The following is a 14,373-nucleotide window of genomic DNA, read 5'->3' as shown; positions in this document are numbered from 1 at the left end:
ATGATGACAATAATAATACATGTTGAAATCTATCACATTTATGTACAAATGCTGTGCTGAATTATGTCACTTTCATCCACATTTTGCATCACTCAATTTGATAATATACAACTCATTAGTAGTCTATATATTTCTCAGTGCTTACTATATTTTGGGTATTATGTCAATTCTTTCTTAATTTCTTACAGAAATTATAGATAAAAATATGATTACTCTGATTTTATAAATGAGGAGCTGAGACTAAAAGATCTGAACAACTTCCTCAACTTCTTCCAGGTCATGTACTGTGGGAAGTTGAAATGATAGGATACAAATTTAAGTAATAGTTCTAATTCTTTTATTTTCATTTTTACACAGTGGTACAGTAATTTCTTACATTCACTTAATCACACCCATCAATGAAAACACTTAATTTAGCTATCAGATTTGTATTTGAACATTTTATTCTACTGACAAAGACTTCCAACACAAAGTAATTTTAACACCTTTTCCTCTATATTTAAAAATCTTCTCTGTAAACCATTTTGATTTAGGCTATTTAAGAACATAAGGTAGGGATCAATATCTGCATATATTATACAGAGCTCACAAAGGTGAATTTGAGAGTTTCCAAAACAAATGATATTTTTAATTAAATGGAAGTACATTGCATACTTCAAAATAAAAAAATATGTCACACTGATTGTCATTAATATATAGATATACCATATTACTATGAATCTTTTACTAAAATGCAATATGCAAACTTTTCCTCATAAAATATTTATGACCAAATTGAGATATCTTTTTATTTACCTTACCTTTTGCTATACAGCTGTTGTTTTTTTCTTGAAAGTTCTGGTCACAAACACATTTATATGATCCATGTGTATTTACACAGTGGTGAGAGCATACACCAAACACCAGACATTCATTGAGATCTACAAGAAAAGAGCTCACAATCCATCTTCACTATTGTGAGATAAGGACAATTATGAGAGCTAAACAGAAACTTTGAACACCCATCTGCAAATATACAGAACTAAGTCATGGATACATTAAAAAAAAAAAGTGATGTTGTGATTTGAATCATACTTCTTAATTAAGGGCATAAGTAGAGCTGAGAACAAAATCACAAGGTCAGGTAGAATAATGACCATTTGTTTTCCTCCTCCACTTTCACATATTTCCCTCTGCTTCCTACATCTTATATATTTGCCCTGATTATGTAATAAGAATTTAAGATAAATTCTTGTCTCAAATTAGGTTTATCATGGTAGGTAACTGTCTCTTGTTTAGCACTCTCCAAAGTTGAAGGCTGGATATAGCCATTCCCAGTGATACCCACAGATGACAAGTGATAGTGTGCACTCAACTTTGTGCATTCTGTTGCCTGTTCTATGACACTTCTCCAAGGACACTTGAGGAATGATATCAAGAAATTTCTGTGTTTGGGTGGTTACATAAACAGAAAATGAGCATTTACTTTTCTTCAGGGAAAATTATTCATGAATGAAGTAAATTGTATTATGTCAACACCTAATCATCGAAATTATAACAGATTTGTCTGGTCTGTTTTGGGTGTCAGCTATTTGTACTGCTTATCTTTGGTATGCAGTTCAATAGGATCTTAACTCCCTCCCCATTTACCCATCTTGGATAACTTGAAGACCCTCATTTTTTAATGTGGCATTCTGATTCCATGCATCATAACTGCACAGCATCTGTTATGGACTTTCTGTTTCTTTCATTAGTTTGGATATTTCAACTAAGTGTAGTAAATTTAATACAAAACAGACATTTACTATAATCTTTTGTACAAGCTAGTGAAGGAACCTAACAAACTAAATAAAAAAACCTAGGTAATGCCTTTTCCTCCTCAATATCAAATGGAAATTGTTTTCCTTGCCATAAAAATGCATTTATTATAGACACAAATTTAACTAAGATTCAGAATTGACTTACATCTATAACAGAATTATACACAAATAATGATTACATGGCTACTTGAAATGAAATATATAGTTGTAGTTTTATTTCCCTTGCAATAGACTAAAATGAGAAAATATTAAGAACAGTGTTTCTAAAGTTAGTAAACATATTTTACCCTGGAAACAGAGCCTACTATTCAGACTCTCTAGGTAATCAATATTGTCAGAACAAAAGTCCAAAGAGTCAGTCTCTCTCTATGTGTGTACATATTTACATATAACTGATAGACACAATAAAGAAAAGAAAAAAATTATTTTAATTAAAATAGAGAAAACTTAGTTTACCAAGTTTATAGTGTCACATGGCAATAAGAAAAGAGGTCACATGAGCTGACTACTTGAAGTGTATAGAAACAGAACTTTCATCTTTTTTTGTGAGTATAATGAATTATTTTTTTTCATATTGCCTGATAAACTGTAAAGTTATTTTTAAACCAGGAAATTAAAGAGATAAGAGTAATAAGAAAAATTATTTTATATTGTTTTTGGGCCTGGAGTGATGGCTTGTTGGATACAGTGCTTGATGGACATAAATGAGGACCTGAGTTTATAAGCTAGGCAACATAGAACACACATATAATCCCAGCACTTGGGGAAGGAGATCACCACAGAGAAGAGGATTCCCAAGGCTTGCTGGCTAACCAAACTAATCAATCACTGAAGTTCAAATTCAATAAGAATTTTCATCTCACACAAACAAGGTGGAGAGACACAGAGGAATGATGTCAATCTCTAGCATCCATGTGTAAACAAAAACTCATATACATACATGTAACAAAATTATTTTTAAAAGTAACAGATGAATCTTATTTAACATTAATATTCCAGACAGATATCTGAGATTATCTCAAATTACAAAAACAGGTAAACAGGTTATAAAAATGTTTTTTTATCAAAGAAAATTGCAAAAAAAAAAAAAAAACTATACACATGGTTATGTACTTCATGGCTCTTTAGCACAATCCTAGATATGTAAATTACATTCATATATAACTTACTCATTATTCCCTCTCTACTAATGTGTAATTTTTACAAGATCACAAGATAGTTGAAAAGAAATTCATTTAGATATTGACTTAGAATTTTTAAAATCATATTATAGCAGATTGTTAAAAACATGTTGCTAGGATAAAAGCTTACAAGTTTCTCAAAGTAAATTATCTGTCACAGCATGGCAAATGCCACTGTCAAGAGAAATTAATCTTCTCAAACATATTCTTTCATGAAATGAGTCTAATACTCTGATAGTTCTTAACCAATAAACTCATAATTTGCATTTCAAAACAGAATGGCTGTGACACAATTGAAATTCCTGCTGGCATGAATTTGTTCCAAGAAGCTTTGTAGTCTCTGGAATGGTTAGAATAGCTGTGAAAACAAACAGGCTCATCATCCCAGGTATTCTCCCCTTCTCTCTCTTGTAAATGAAATGGTAGCCCATGGATATAAAGACCTTTCGTGAAAATCTGTCCCTTGTCACATTACCATTTAGCAGCCTTAGGAATATATATAAGCCAAGGATTTGAGTGCAAGCTGTTGAGGAAATTTACTCTACCTTCACACTGCCTGCCTTTCATGTTTCTCTGAAATCCAGGTTTGCAGCGACAGTAAACAGATGTTTTTATTTGATTACAATATGTATCATCTCCACATGGATTCCCATTGTCCTCACAGGTGTGTTCACTGAGACCTAGAATTTAAGAATAGTAGAATCAAAACTAATATAACTCTGTTTTTTTTAATTGGGAGTTTATTTCTTAATTTGAAATAATGTTTATTACATGGAAAATTACTACCAAAGATGCTACTTTTCTATGCATTCACATCCTCTATTCTTAGAAAGGTAAAAGAACCTATTGAATAGAGCTGAAAACAGCTGATGACATGGACATTGACAGCTGTTGTTAAGCCATACTAAAACTGAATAACTAGTCAGTGATTATCTAGAATGACTTCATCAGAACAATTTACTTATCCTACATCCTTTACCAGGGGCAGGACCCCTCCTAGAAATGACCACAAGATTGTTACTACTACTCCACAAATTAATCCATCATGGGATAACATTTTACTCCAGCCAAAAGACTACATTTACAGCATTAGTCAGGACACACTAATAAAAAGCAACATCAGAATAGAAAATAGGGTTACAATGCTATTTGAAGAATGCACACCTATAATTTTAACACAGTAGTTTCAATTTCATTTCTTATCTTCCATTAAGGAAAGAATTTTTAAATACATATAGACCAGATGAGTGTTATTATATAGAAAACATTATGTGGTGTCTAACATATATCAACTGGTCAAATTTTAAAAAATATTGAAATGTTAAAAATTACATTAGTATGTATATCCTTGCTGATACTCAAAAATTTTCAAATTAATTAAAATATAATCTCAGATATTTGTGGCAAAATCAAAAGGCTCTGTCTCATAGTCATAAAATTAAGTGATGTTTCAAACAATGTTACTTCAGCCAAGTACTCTTTGAAGAGTTGTCCCCAAACAAGAGTAATTTCATGTTAGAACATCTGCCTTCTGTACTCCCTTATTAGAAATTGCATACTCATTGTGCAGCCTTGTTCATCTGAACCGTCTCCACAGTCATCGAACCCATCACATTGCAGTTCCATGGGGATGCACATTTTGTTATGGCAAGCAAACTCATCCTTCTTACAAGGTTTGGCTTTGAATGACAGTTCACCTGTGTAATCATTGAGAAAGTGGGTTAGTGAGTGTTTCATACCATAAAACTGAACATGGTGATTGAGTTCACAATATGCTCAAGAATGTACTAAATGCTATAAATGCATACCTTTTATATGTTCAAGTTTAAGTTTCAGGGCTTAAATCAAATAGATTTGGGAGTTTTGGAGTTTGGAAAAACATTAACATATTGCCTATATTGAATAACATTCAGTTTTATGAGAAAATGTATGAATAATATCTCAAGCAGATTTTTTTTAAAATAATGTATACACATTTTTATTTATTGTTTAAAAATTTCATATAGTATATTTTCATATTCACTCTCCTTCGCAACTGCTCCCAGAGCTTTCCTACCTACATGCATGTTCAACTTCATATTCTCACTTTCTATTATTTAAATGAACAAATAAATAACAAAAAAGAACAAAAACAAAATGTTCTTTTTGTTTTGGCAAACTATTCTTTATCATGGAGCCTGTTGTGGGGTGTGGTTGATATACCCACCATAACTTCATTGAAGAAAATGAACTTTTCCTCTTCTGGCTGCTATCAATTATGCATTGACTCTTGGCTAGGAGAGGGACTTCCAATTCCTGCAACCCTCTGTGCTGTGATTTTTTTCTTGTTTGAGCTCATGTAGAACTTATGCATGCTGTCATGGTTAGAAAGTTGATATGTACATATGTACCATTGTCTGGAAAACACTGTTTCCTTGGAATCACCCAGCACCTCTGCATTTTACAGTATTTTTTTTTCTTTTTTCCACATAGGTTTCTGCCTTGAGAGGGAAAGTATTATGTACATATCCAACTTTGAGTTGACCATTTCATCCTCTCTTATTCTCTGCACATTGATTTGATGTGGGTTTTTACACTAATCACTGACATAGAAACATTTCTGGAGAGGATTGGGAAATGTACCGATCTGTGGGTCAGTATGCTATTATTTTACTATGTACATGTAGCACAATAATTGCATTAGGTTTCACCGTCACATCCAAGGCCTGTTTAGCCTTAAATTCTTAACATTATTGAGAGTATTAGTAATGAGTACTATATGGTAAATTGAACCTTTAGGCTAACTTTAAAAAGTGGTAGGTTATTTTCATAACTTTTGTGCTACTGTAACTCCAATGGTCTTACTTTTCCAGTCTGGCCATTACTGTAGCTTCAAGTTTCATATCTATGTTGGCTTATGATCAGTTTTTCTTTTGATAGTAGTCATTGTACTGTTTACCTCTACAAAAGCTATCCCATAGGAATGAAGATTCCAGTTGGTTAGCAGATACATTTTTACATGTTTTCTAATTCAAACATGTATTAGTTTCAGCAGTACTGTCTCACTATCAAGTTGTGGAGTGTAACCCATAGCAATGAAAATATACTATAATTTTGTTGTGGAGAGGGAGGTCAATGGGATACCATGGATCAACAATTCAAAAATACATAACATATTCCTGTTATTGGAAGTTTATTTAGTAGCATCTGATATCAAGTTGGGTATTGTATTGTCTACTTCCATTATATTATACGTTGACTCCATTTAAACTCTTTTGATAAGGATATACGTTTTAGTAATCTACATTAGTAAGTTTTTGGCATGACTTCTTCAATGATTAGGTTTTTTGGGCTGCTTCAGACAGTCTTGAGTGCAGTATGGTATCTGAGCCACATTTGGTGCACATGTACCACTGAAGTAGGAATTTTTATATCTCAGAGTTTTGAGGATAAGCTATATTTACACATAATTTATATAATATTTCTCACTGTCAATTCTGTTTTTGAGAAGGAATTCTTTTATACCAAGTTGTTTCTCTCATGGTATTAATATTTTCTTGAAGAAAGTGACTTAGTGGGAGGCTTTGGATTAAACCAGGCAGCCTTTTTTTGTTTTATGCAGATGAAATGTTATGGGGTTACTTTCACTTGTCTATTTCAAACTCTGCTGCCAGGTAAAAAGCTTTCATATATACCCAGAAATTCTTTGCTATAATTTTAAATACTAAATTCATTCTCTTATCTGGAAACTTGCTCCTAAATCAATATTTCAATTTCAACAGATTTACCGCTGCAGTGATCTTCATCTGAGTTGTCCCCACAGTCATTAATCCCATTGCACATTTTCTCAAGTTGCAGACAGACTCTGTCATTTCTGCATCTGTGAGGCCTTGTTGGTGGGCAAAGAAATTTAACTGAAAGAACAACAACAGAGGGGAAAAAACAAAGCAACAGTTTCAGGTGCATTGTCTTATTAGAAATGTATTTTGCTTTTAAAACAGGTAATGTGGCTTTTGTCTTGAGATAGAAAATAGTTAATCTTGGATTCTGGAAAAAAAATATTTTCCAACTAATTACAGGAGCGTTCCCAATCAAAGATTCTAAATGGGGTAAGGAAGGAAGAAAGCTTCAGGATCTGATATGCTGTTTGGACTTCACTGGATATATGACAGGATAAAGTATCAACCTTCAACCTAGGTTATATAACACACACTACCTGTTTAGATTTGTACTTAAAGTTTATAAGGGGATATTTGTTATTCATTTGAGTGTGAAATTATGAAAGTTGGGAAATTTTATCTATCCTTTTCTTCTGTATATTATCTTATGCGGTGCTCTGCCCTTGGTGCTGAATCAGTACTTCTTGAATTCTTGCTCTGAATTATGCTCACTGACTTACCTGTGTGTATATGATAAATTTTGACAGTTTTTTTATCTAGATCTGTGATCTGAATACTGGCAAAAAGTATGACTTACTTAAAGTATTTTAAATTCAACAAATTCACTAGTCCACTAGTCCTGTGACAGTGTCAAGTTCATACTTTAGCTAAGGTTATCACCATGATTTTCTTACTAGCACATTATAGCAAGAAAATGGGAATTTTATTAAATTCCTGACTATCAATAAATTATAACATTATGTTGTTATGCCACATTGTGGATACTGTCCCCAAACTTGTCATTTTCTTTTTAATCCCTGTTACCATAAAATGACTGTTTTTATAATCTCCTGTAAAGCTATATCTTACATATTCTCAGATACATTTCCCATGGCTCAGAAAAACTATCAATTTAGCACATTATTCTTATATCCTCCAGAGTTATCTATTACTTCCACGTATGATGTAATACATTTTGCACGACCTAGTATTTTATTATCTTGTCCATGTCACTCCTATAGCTTGAAGTCTTATCTTTTAGAATAGTCTACTCATATACTTCATGTCTGTTTATGGACACATGTGACTCTCTTACAAGTCCTTGATATAATGAAATCCTGTTTTCTCCCGGAGGACATACTTTTTTTTTTCTAATATGATACAAATATCTTTTACTTTATTTAAGCTTCATGTTGTTCCATGTTTGAAAATAATTTAGTTTCCTAACATTTTCCAGTATTTTGTTATATCTTCACTTTTGTGACATTACAATATTCAAAGCAAATACGGTGCCTATCCTCAGGTATCATGCAAGATTAGAAAAATTATTCCTTGAAGCCACAGAATACTAACAAATTTTCTAGGGTCAGTGGTGGGAAACATCTTCCTGAGGTAGTCAGGGCATCCCCAGAGGTGTCCCAAACAAAAAAGGTTCTTTCCAGTTTTTCTGGTCTCCACCACAACTAGGTGACTAATTCTACTCTCTGAGACCATCACAAAATTTTATTGCCTCTTACAAAGAATCAAGCTGGAGCTACGATTGAAGCCTCTAAACTGCCAGAGATGCTATAGCCCAAGAGGGGTTTCACAGTCTTCTAGGGGAGGAAAGATTTCTAAAATCTTTACAAGCTATGAATCTGAACTACCAGGCACCATGTATCCACTTGTGAATTAATGGTACTACTATTGTGATTATAGCCAATAGTTCTTTGATTGGAATTTTTAATCCTGCAGCACAGGAGCAATGCTGTGTAGTGATTTCTTCCAAGATAACACATTCTTTTTTTGTATGGAAGTACATTAAAACCCACAGTTTTCTAAAGGAGGTAAAATGCTACATCTGACAAGGAAGCTCATAGGAAAGCATGTTAATGCACCAGTTGTGCTAAATGGTGTATTTTATTCTGCATGAAAGAGCTTTAAGATTAAGAAATAAACAACTTAATGGCTTCAGAAAATCCCTGAAATTGGCCAGATTCAATAGACTCCTTCCTTCAAGCATATCCAAGCAGTAACGACTGCTGAAAGAGGCTCTCTGAGAACCTGACATCCATAGAAAGGGCTTTAAGTCACCAAGCCACCTGGAAGAGATAGAGACTCTCCACAATGGCTGAATATTTTCAGGCAAGTCAGATTCCATTAAAAAAGCAGAAAACAGACAGATTAGCTAGAAGTGATAGAGTCCAGATGAATTGCCTGGAAGCAACTCATGCAAACTGAAACAACTGGAATGGGCACTCTTCAATTTGCCAAGCTGCCTCCAAAAGGTGAACTCACAGCAGTGACATATGCCTTTCCTGGGTCTGTAGAAAAAGAAGCCAGTCAGTAGATAGGAATGATTAGAGGACTGGCTCATTTAGCTCTATCCTTCATCACGTAATTATTTGCTACTGTCATTTTAATGGAGAAGGGGATTCAATGCCTCCAGTTATGTATGTACCCATTGGTAACATCCCCAGGCTCCAATTGTTAGTCCCCATCAAGTGATCACACATTGTGCTGGTTGAACTAAATGGATCTTAAAACTAAAACAAATGTCTCAGATCTGGGAAAGAGATGAATAGGGAAGGTAGGGGGTTAATAAGGATGGGGTGATATAAGAAAGGAAATGATTTGGTGGCTTTTATGTGAACAAAATGTTTAAGTGATTACAAAACTACGTGTTTCTACACAGGAGCTAACAAATAACTTAAAGTTCATAATGACCTGAGACTGCATGGGTAACTAATGATAGAAACTACCTAGGCCAAAGATGCATGGTAAAATCAATTATTAGTCTCTTTAAAAAAACAAAAATATACTGACTCCTAATGACAATCTGCTATGCTCATAGAGCTTACATAGTGTCTTATTCTGCCATCATCAGAAAAACTTTCTCCTTCAGCACACAGGAACAAAGACAAAGACCAAAAGCTAGAAATCAGGGGAGGGGGGCTTTGGTCACACAGTTTTAGACGGAATATCCCCATCATATCTCTTACCTCAGAACTCAGGGAACATGAGGAAAAGGAAGTGAAAAGAGAGTAAGAGCCACAGTGGATGGGGGACACCAAGAGAAGAAGGTCCTCTAAACCAACTAAACCAACTGAGCCAAGCTCTTATGAATTCTGAGAATCTGAAGCCACAAGCATAGTACCAACATATATCTGTACCAGGTCCTCTGGGAATATATTATACCTTTCAGTTTAGTATTTTTATTGAACTAAGAGTGTGACTAGTGGATCTCTAATTATTGTGACTTTGCTTGGGGTCTTTTCATTCAGATGGTTGTTTCTCCAGCTTGTTGGTGATGGCTTTTGTTGTGTCTTATGTTTATATATATATTTGTTATGTTGTTGTTATCTCTTAGTGAAAGGCAGAAAGGGAGGCAATCCTGATGAGAGAGGAAGTGGGAAGGAACTGGAAGAGGTATAAAGAGGAAAAATTTTAATTAGATATATTATATAAGAAAAGAATATTTTTTTGGGGGCGGGTGCATTTTAAGATAGGATTTCACTGTGAATAAGTCCTAGCTGTCCTGGAACACACTTTGGAGACCAGGCTCACCTCAAACTTACAGAGCTCCACCTGCCTTTGCCTTTGAGTGCTGGGCTTAAATGCATGTACCACCACCACCTGGCAAGAATCCATTTTTAATAGAAGGGAAAAATAATAAGATTAGACATTATTTATTCTTGTTTTTAAAATAGTTTTCCTATTTATCTGGAATTTATTTTTATAATATCTCAAAAACTGTTCTTTTTGAAAGACCTTATGTCAGTTGCTATCCTTTTTCACTTTTCTTTTATAATATTTTTGTGACTTTCCCACTAATTCTTTTGACAGCTAACAATCTTTTCAATATTTACTTTCATTCAACCTTTTCCCCTACTCTCCTTCTTTGTCTGATTTATTTCATTCAGTATAATATCCAAATATATCCAAATGATTGTTACATTTGTTCCAACTGTGAAATTTACACATGTAAAATACTCCTTTAAATTTTTGAGTCAAATATCCAAGCTCAGTTGAATGTCTCTGATTATTCAATTCCAAATTGAATTCCAGTCTTAACTGTTGTTTTTCTACATTCTACTTCCATTCACTTGTGGAAACAAAATTTCTGTGAGCTCCAACCCCATCATATCTCAGGTTTAAATCTACCCATGATAAGCCTTATCTTACTTGATGTTAATTTTTTGACTTAGTCATTGTCAAATGTGTCAATAATTTGCTATCACATATATTTATCATTATAATATTACCTAACATGATACAATATTGTTCATGAGTGTTACCACTGCTTAGGCTTCTCTACCAGCTCCTAAATTTAGCTGTAGAGGCACATGTGTGTTCCAGTTTCTCCAATAAACTATGGTTTGCTCTGCCTCGGGACTTTTACATGTAATTTAAGTCTCCAAAATTGTTTGTTTGATTTGTTTTATTTGCAACTACTATTATTTTCTTGCTCCTAATACTGTTATGTGCCCTTCATACTGAGATGGAAAATGTTACTTCACTCATTCCAAGATTGAACAAATTTCTTTGTTGCATATTTTTAAAATTCTTCGTAATAAAATAAATATTCTACTCTAAGTAGCTTTTGATCACAGTATTTTATTACAGAAACAGAAAAACAATTAATTCATATACCTTTTACTTATTTCTGTCATGTCATGAAATAACATGTAAACTGTATTGTGAATTATTAAATGAACATATAATGTCTCCTTAATAAAAGAAACCTTCCTTTTTTTTCTTCTAAGTTTTAATCCCCAGTAATGTAAAAGTTCGTATGGCTTGAATAGCTCCATTTAATGTTTACAGTGATGGGAAACAGGAGTGTATTAAATATCAGACACTCATATTTTATAATATTTTTCCAGATGTACATTGTTGAATTCCCTGAAGAAGACTTTATCCAGCACAAGAAATGGCCCACGAGGCTGTAGCTCTACAGTATAGTTTAATAACAAGTTATTTCTAGTTTCAATTACTGGTATTATGGTAAAATGGAATATGATTGGAAAGGGAGAATATAGTTTATTGAACATTAACAGGTCTTTAGTTAATAATGGTATTAAAGTCTCATATTTTTGATGTTATGATACACACATACATGTGTGTGTGTGTGGTGTTCTAGAGACTGTTCTTTTGGTATTATGATGCAGAGTAAACTTTTCCATACCATATATCAGTTTTATCCATAGAAAATATTTTCTAAATGATTTGTTTCAATCTTAATTAAAAATTAGATTTGCCTCCTCGTATATTCCATGATATGAAACTAGTGGATACATGTCATCATTTACGAAAATTCATTACTTTATTTGTCTTGACAACATGAAATGTAAGTACACACAGGTATACTACATTTCCCTTCAATCGCTTCATTTACAATTTAATCATAACAGAGGTAGAAGTGTTTCTCTTTGAATTAAAGGTAGAGTCACCTTTCCTGTTGAGGTTATAATACAAAATAATAATAAAAAAGAAGTTTATTAAAAGTGCAAGAAATTGTTTATGTTAATGATCTCAAGTTTCCATATTTTTCATTGAACACAACCATAAAACTTTAGTCAAGAGTAACTTGTATGTTTGGGGGGCTTGTTGTTTCAGAGTTTTATTGTTGTTACTTGTTGTTTTGCATTTTTAAGTCTCAATGCTAAATGGTTAACATGGTTTTATGTATACTACGCATAGATTTCTGAAGTGTCTACGTAGTATGTTTTTAACTGGCATTAAGTCATTTTAATATCCACATTATTTATACTTACTATGAAAATATCCTCATCTTAAAATACCTATTTAATGTGAAGCCAAAAATATTTAAATGTACTTTACTCAATCCAAATGTTTATCTACTGTATGTAAACCTTTCTAAATAGTGCATACTCTATGCTCTGGATAGTGCTGGCATGACATACCAGCTGTCAATGACCAGAGTCATTGATTTCTAAGAGTGTGATCTCTTTATTACCTGGCCAGGAGCTGTATCTAATATTATACTATATCTTACTAACCCCAATGATAGGGCATCTATAGTTCCACTCAAATGTTCCCTAGTTCCTTAAGAGTGTTAGATCATAAGATCAATGAGAGCACGTGAGAGACCATACCACATATGTCAGGAGCTTCATCTGAGTTGTCTCCACAGTCATCTTCTCCATCACAAACCCAGAAATGGAGCTTGCAAAGGGAGTTATTACACAGGAACTCATCAGCTCTGCATATACTTCCCCCTTCATTTTTAAGAAAAAGGAGATTAAGAAAATTAGTAATGCCAGTAATGCCAGACATTTTTTTTCTTTTTTTTTTATTACTTACAACTTTATTTCCTTACATTTCTTCCTGCACAGTCCCATAAATGGTCAATATTTAAATACTTTTCTTTAACAAAAAGCTTGTTCTTACCTATTCAATTTGAAACATCTTCATATTATTGTCAAACATGTAATATTTTGTTTTGGGAATATCAAGAGATAGCAAATTTAAAAAAAAAAATCTGAATAACCTTCAATTTAACACATTTTGGTTACAATTTAAAAGTTGACATCTTTTAATGGACATCATTTTGTTCCAATGGGCAACCCAACACAACAGCAATACCTTGTATTTTGAGATGTCTTTGCCACACCTCTGTTCAACAAATCAAGGGAGGTATTCATTCATACATCTGCAATTTTCATTGTGATGAACTTTGTTCCCTGCACAGAGTTATTCTAATTAAACCACATACATACATTCAGGTGGGTTATAAAATAGTAGGTTTCCATCTGGCTTTTTAAAACATCCTTATAGCTGCTGAAGACACCATGTATATAGGTAAAAAGAAATGAAGAAGTCAAGTTAGTACTGACTACAAAGAAGCTTCCTCAGTACTGGATAGCTTTAACAGAAAATTAAAAAAAAAAAAAAAAAGTTGCTACACAGCTAGCTGTAAGAGAAAAGTTATCCAGAAATTCACCCATCTCCAAAATGTGTAATGTACAATAATGATTGGGATAGAAACATATGTCCATGGTCATAATAATTCCATGGATTATATGGGGACAACCATAACTTTGTGGTTGTATTTATTGCCCACTCTATAGGAAGAAGTGCAGAGTACTGTAAATCTGACAGATAACTCATGGCTGGGGAGCTCACAGTTCCCAAGGCTGAACTGACTACTGTTATTTCATCACACTGACATAGTATTGAATGGTCTATAATATCATTTTATTATATTTATAATTGTGGATCCAAGCAGCTCTCAGACCTCGTTAGTAAAATTTCTTTATGCAGTGGAGGCTAGAAACTCACAATTGATCAGATAGTAAATAAGTGACGTCTATATGATAACTTCCTTGCCCAAGATTATGGTACCATATTGGATGAAAGGATGAGAGTGTTGTCCAAATCAAAGGAAAATGAAAACTATGGTCAAAGCTGGGTCTCAGTGGTGCACACTTTGATCCCAGAACTCAGGAGGCAGAGGTCTCTGTGAGCTTGAGGCCAGCCTTGTCTACAGAGCAAGGACCAAACAGCCAAAACTACAAAAAGAAACCCTGCCTC

The 14,373-nt window shown here is 33.4% G+C and overlaps 1 protein-coding gene across 1 annotated transcript in view; it reads right to left on the bottom strand.

Moving 5' to 3' along the window:
• The window catches only part of LOC127221902 (low-density lipoprotein receptor-related protein 1B), a 249,227-nt gene that overhangs the window by 111,822 nt on the left and 123,032 nt on the right, over nt 1-14,373 (bottom strand). Inside the window, exons 20-24 of the mRNA XM_051183854.1 lie at nt 12,936-13,058; nt 6,748-6,873; nt 4,540-4,677; nt 3,526-3,660; nt 801-920 (exon numbers count right to left, since the gene is read on the bottom strand). Coding sequence (XP_051039811.1) covers nt 801-920; nt 3,526-3,660; nt 4,540-4,677; nt 6,748-6,873; nt 12,936-13,058 — 642 coding nt within the window. The remainder of the gene's footprint in view (nt 1-800; nt 921-3,525; nt 3,661-4,539; nt 4,678-6,747; nt 6,874-12,935; nt 13,059-14,373) is intronic.

Source organism: Phodopus roborovskii, unplaced genomic scaffold (assembly GCF_943737965.1).
Source record: "Phodopus roborovskii unplaced genomic scaffold, PHOROB, whole genome shotgun sequence".
Classification (NCBI taxonomy): Eukaryota; Metazoa; Chordata; class Mammalia; order Rodentia; family Cricetidae; genus Phodopus; species Phodopus roborovskii.
The sequence above is the reverse complement of the archived record's forward strand: the minus strand, read 5'-3'. Positions and strand labels throughout refer to the sequence as shown.